At 37.6% G+C, this 6,189-nt stretch overlaps 1 protein-coding gene across 1 annotated transcript in view; it reads right to left on the bottom strand.

Annotated features, from left to right (window-relative positions):
• Nucleotides 1–9: 9 nt before the first annotated feature.
• Nucleotides 10–6,189, bottom strand: part of LOC106110932 (insulin receptor substrate 1) — a 14,928-nt gene continuing 8,748 nt past the window's right edge. The window contains 6 exon segments of the mRNA XM_013292890.1: nucleotides 10–172; nucleotides 397–495; nucleotides 3,480–3,584; nucleotides 5,301–5,446; nucleotides 5,711–5,836; nucleotides 6,118–6,189. The exon segment at nucleotides 6,118–6,189 is cut by the window's right edge and continues 7 nt beyond it. Of these exon segments, the coding sequence (XP_013148344.1) occupies nucleotides 42–172; nucleotides 397–495; nucleotides 3,480–3,584; nucleotides 5,301–5,446; nucleotides 5,711–5,836; nucleotides 6,118–6,189 (679 nt within the window). The 3' untranslated portion in view covers nucleotides 10–41.

Genomic DNA, 6,189 nt, shown 5'->3' on the forward strand with positions numbered 1-6,189 from the left:
ATTGTACAAGTAAATTTCGATTCTTCAAATTGAAGCAAGTGTTAGTTTCTATTATGTTTGTCGTCGTACTTGATGAAGTCCTTGTTGATGTCGAGGCAGTCCGGCTCCTCCGGTATGCGCGGCGTGCGGTACCACTCCACGCAGTCGATGTCGTCGCGGGACGAGTCCAGCCCTGAGACACACGCGCACCTTCTCAATCACCACAATATACAACCTCCCTAGGGTATATCTTGTTATGGACAAAGAACCTTTTCTATGTTCGTTAAACCAAGCGGTGGCAATGATCTTTAAACCACTGTTATGGTCCTTCGAGTCGTAACATTTTTATGGATATCACTTCAAAAAATATTCTTTACTAAAGACATGTATAAGTTAGTTAACAATACAATATCTGACCGTCTAGCAGATCGTGTCTGGTCGGCGGGCGGTCACTCTCAAAAGAGGAGCAGGCGCGTGACGGCATACTGTCGCAACGGTTCCGCAGCGTGCTCGCATCTGTCGACAAAACCCATCATTATTATTTACCTTCTGCCTTTTGCAAATTATCCTGGGCTTTAAAATAATATATAACAATTTAATTTTAAAAAAAATATAATTTACATAAGAAAAAAAACATATATATTTCCTAGGGGCTTCAAATTAAAGAGAATTAAATTAATTTTACACTAGCCCAAACACTGATTATAAGCGTGGAAAGCATTACTGAATTTTGATTGAAGAGCATTTGTCAAGATTAGCTTGCGGTAAAAGCATCAAATCACCAAAGCTGGAAGCAGTTAGTCAAAAGTAGTAAATGATGAACTTATAAAAAACTAAAATAAAGATTGCAACACAAAACTATATTGTACTTTACATTGAAAAACCGAGAAAACAATATAATTCTGCAAAAGTGTTCCATCACTGGAAATGGATGTTTCCCATTGGGCCATACAATATTACAAGTCAATGGCGGATCGGTCCAACGGGAATCCACCATGCGGTTTAATAAGTTTGAAAAGCATACATATCAATTATTTACAAATTATTAAGTAAATAAGATTTACAATTTACATACAAGACAAGCAACATGCCAAAAATGCTTTTATATACAAAACATCTATTTCATAGTTAATTCTTTGAACAATTATTGCAACTAACCAGATATAACAAACAGATAGGAATTGGCAGACAAGTTCTATTAAAAAACAAATACATTACAAAGCACTACTGTAACAGATATTACGAAGAATTTAAACCCTTGACTTGTTCATAATAAATGTGACCCAATGCTTTTGGAATTTCCGCTCCAGCAAAGAGCAGTGTATCATTTTAAACCAATAATTTACAGACTTCTAAACTACATAGGCAGCGTCTACGACTAAAAAAATACAAGTGTAAAATAAGATAAAATAGTATTTTAAAATAATTAAATAAATACATCAATTTATATAAAGCTGCTAAAGCGATGCCCAAGTGTTGACTACTTCGTAATTCGTAGCAGAGATACGGGGCTGGGGGCGGGGCGGGCGCGGCGCGGCTGTCATACATACTCTTGCTGGCGCCGGGCGGCGTCTTCCAGCTCCTCGTCCCCGTGCTGGCTCTCCGACAGAACTGTTTCTTCGGCGTGAACATGTCCGTGCCGTTGACCGCCTTGCAGGAGGAGTGTATCGCCTTGTCGACGATGGCGCGGGTGACCTCGTCGCCGGTGAGCGGCGCCGAGTACGTGCGGCCGTGCCCTATCCGGCCCGGCTCTTGGAATAGCGGGTAACCGGTGGGGAGGGACTCGGTCCTATGGTGCTTTAGCAGCCGGCCCGGGTTGTCGGGCCTGTCGATTAGTGGGTTATTCGCCAGCTGATTGTCGGCTGCGGAAGACATGAGAAGCGACACGTAAACACATGGCACCAAGCGACACCCGGTGTGGTGCGGGTTAGGTCTGTCTGGACGATGGTGCCTTGGCTTGTCTTGCTCGACAACTGAAATACTGCACGATACAACTGTCCTTTACATCTTCCAGCAAGTATTTCTCATATAAGATGCACTAAACGTTGACAAATTTCTTAATCACCCACGCGAGTCAATGCTAACCAATAAACAAAACGTATATTCTATACAAAAAACACCATCGTCCATAATGTAGTTACATTTTTAGTGCAGGTGCGACAAGTCGACAGCGACAAGCACTTGTCACAGCTGCGGGTTACGTCCTCGAGTGCTGCGATGACGCGATACACCGGACACACCGACACGGTCAATGGGAACACACCACCACCGACTTACATGCACAATGTAGTCTTAACTCACTTGATACATCTTCAACACAATGCAAATGTGCTTCGAAAATATACAGACTTATTTTATAATACACACATAAACCCTATTCTAAAGTAATAAAGTAGCTTATTGTTTAAAGAATGTTATAATCATCCCAAACATTAAAGTCGTGAAAATGTTCCAAAACTTATTATTAATCAATTACTCTCATATGTCTTACAGAAAATTTTACGATTTTTCAGCTCCAAAGTCACTTTACTTTACTTTGAGTCTTTACTTTACTTATTAAATATTGTATCTACAAAAGAAATAAAAGATACTTTGAGTACTTTTTTCTTTTTACTTTGTATTTCTGGTCCTTCGAGCAGGATCATCTCGAGTTAAGCTGTTAATGTTAAGTAAAAGCGTTACGTTAGAAGCAAATCATTAATTCACAACTATTACTTTTTCAATTATACATAAACACGCATTTTTTTCCGAGAAAAGGTCAGTTTTTGAAAGAATAGAGTTTTAAAAGGCGGAGTAGAAGTCAGTCGGATATACATTACATATACATTTTGTGAATTGAAGGTCCCCAAAAAAATCTTTTTTTTTTTCAATCAAATTAACATTAAGATAATAAAACCCCCACCAACTTAAGTTAAAGCATTTAACATCAAATTGAAGATTAAACTATTAACTTGTTAGGTATAATTTAGCAGTTACTGTCCAATCAAATTAATAATAAATATACACTGAAACAAACAAATTATAACCAAAAACTTCCAGAAAAGAAAATGAAAAATAATAAACGTGAGAGGAAATGAAGTTTAGAAGCTAATTCAGTTTTCATATCATAAGCAAGAATATCGCGGACAGACATAAAATAGCCATAACCGAATGAGAAGCATGAAATAGAAAACAAAATTCGTATGATGAACATGCGAATGTTTTAGAGAACAGCTAATGATACATTGGACGATGTATTTCTTTAAACCGGCAACTTCCAGCATCTCCTAGATATCAGCTAAAAATCTATCGCTGAGACAATTCAACACACACATCCATACAAAAATCATGCTTATTCATAGAACATTCACCTGACAGAAAAACTGTTTATCAAGTAAAGAAGTGTTACACGCGGAATGTGAGATGACATCCGAAGAAGCTTAAGGGCCATTTCCAAGCGTATTTAGCGAAGCCATGAACGAGATGGGGGCGGCAGAGACCTAATTGAACTTCGTGATTACCATTGTTTGTTGTGAAGGGCGCGATGGCCGCAGCCGAGTCGTCTATGGAGTACGTGGCGGAGCACACGCACTGTCTTATACACGAGCCAACGCACAGGCCCTTGTCTGTAATACATGGGCCCTTTGTAGCTCGCACCGACACATAACCAGTTACTTTATTTGGTACTAGCTGTTGCTCGCGACATCGTCCGCGTTAAATGGTAAAAGCCTATGTTACTCACAGATAAATTACCCTTCTAACGATGCAAGAATTTTCAAAATCGGCCCAGTAGTTTTTGAGGTAATTCAATACATACAAAAATACAAATCTTTCCTCTTCATAATATTAGTATAGATAGTATAAACTGAAACTCTCCTTTTCAAGAGTATACACTCTATATTAAAAACCAATTTATATACGAATACCAAGTGAATGTATGTAATATTTCTAATTTTGCAGTAATTCATTCCTAAGTCTTGTTGAATTTTTGGGATTGGGTTGGCAAAGGGTAGAGGGGTAACAAATCCGCAACCGATTACTACAACTACTCTACAAAAAAAATCTAATCTACTACTAACGACAATTGTAACGAATAAAATTACGTATCAAAAATTTTATTTACCCTCCAATCTTACGGGCGTTTTTTAAACGCACGCGTAAAAAGCGTTCAAATAGAACAAATCCGTTATCAAATGTGTATTTATATGGTAACACTTTTAAAGTGCGACAATTTTACTGCGCATTATTGTATTTTGAGCACTGAGCGAACGAAACAAGGTTGATTTAATGCGTTTGTCGCTCCAGAGCTGCCGATACGGCGTTAAAAAAACGCCCGCCGACACATTTACTGTCCATTTATTCGTTACAAAAGCGTTTAAAGTTAGTAAAATTCAAACAATCATACACATATCAGATACATGAATGACTGTTTTAATTGATATAGGTCGCAAATATCTTAAGCAAATTAGCACAAAACTGTATTAGGTACATAAGCATGTTTGCGAGCTATACGCAACACTGGGCTGTTATACTAGCTACTTGCAATGTGCGTCATCATACGATAACTGATGTCTGTTCATTGTGCAATGGGAATGTGCACAATGGTGAACTATGAGAAAATATAAAAAAATGTTAGCAAAGTAAGATTATGGAACGAAACTAGCATTTTGCTTTTTGTAAATTATATCATTATTTGAAACTTAACGAACGCTTTATTATATTTTGGAGAGTAGAAGAAAGAAATCAGTTCTCTTAAAGAATTACGTTCAAATTAGTAATTTAATTAAAAAATATTGGATATTTTGCCTACTCTATCATATAAAGTGTTAACATCAGTATAAATATTATTTACTAATAATAAATAAGATATGTAATAATTAGGCCTATTGCATAACGTTAAAACTGCTGACATACCATTCACCTGTGTAAACAAATCGAACTGAGCGGATTTAATGCATTTATGCATAAAAATATATGAAAAACAAATACCAGTTAGCCTAAATTTTTTACAACATTTTATTCAAAAAGTCCGCTATTTGATTAGTAAAATAATATGATTAATTTAACGATACAGTATTTAAAATTGAAGAAAAATAACATTACTTAAAACTGAAACGTTTACTTAACTGTCACAATAACTAAAATTACACTAAGGAACGCCCTTAGTCACCAAACGACAATACGGTAAAAATAAAGCCCGCTACAGACGTTCTGTTCTTACAGTTTTAACTATAAACTGTTCTGTTAAAACCGTCGTATGTAGCGGGCTTAACAAACACGTATAAATGAATCCAAAAATGGATAACATCATAAATGGATAATATAGTAAATGGATAAATTACCGTTGTAAAGTCCGGCGCGCCCCCTGCCGTCGGAGTACGTCTGTCTGCGCGCGGGCAGGGGGTTGGTGCCATCCAGCAGGGAACTCTTGCTCAACACTATATGGTCTTTCTCATTCTCTGTCTCCTTCGCACAGTTCCTCATCGCACTGGAACATGCAGACATAAAATTTACATACAAACTTTTACAGTAATCAATTATCCAGCGTTAATGATTGCATATTATCAGACACTAGAGACCTAGGTCCTAGGCAGTCTAGATTTAACACAAGCTAAAGAAATTTCTGAACTACGTTGTTACACAAAAACATGTTTAATAGTGAAAACTTAAGCAACTCCACTAGCTTGTAACATATACCAGGTCTATTCTACCCTGTAACAGATAACATAGGCAATATTATAAAATATCTCACTGGTATATGGTGGAGTGCATGCTCTGAGCAATGTTAGAGTCCTCAGAGTGCATCCAGAGCTCGCCGGCTCCGGTCGCCGTCTGCCGCCCCACCTCCATATAGAAGAAGCACTCGGAATCGCCGCATCTGTGAAAAAAACAATAAAATATATGCCTGCATTTAATAATTAATTAATAATTAACAGCGAACATACACCTGTTATGTGTTAAAAACAATCACACAACTGTTATGCGATTGTCGATTGTTTCACAGCCAAGTCAACTGTTTAGTTGCATAAAAATCGTGTAGTGTGCGCACCTCCATATAAGCTTATAGGAATCAAAGCGCGACTAAATAGTTAGCGCGATAGTTTCAGGTGTGCGCACGCTCTAAGTGTTCCTTTAAGGTACATTTGAACAAATGGATACCTTCTGATATTCTTGAGAGAGTACTCGACTCGCTCCGGTATTCCTAGGTCGCTGATGATGTTGTTGTGGCTC

The sequence above is a fragment of the Papilio polytes genome, unplaced genomic scaffold (genome assembly GCF_000836215.1).
Source record: "Papilio polytes unplaced genomic scaffold, Ppol_1.0 DF824191.1, whole genome shotgun sequence".
Taxonomy (NCBI): Eukaryota; Metazoa; Arthropoda; class Insecta; order Lepidoptera; family Papilionidae; genus Papilio; species Papilio polytes.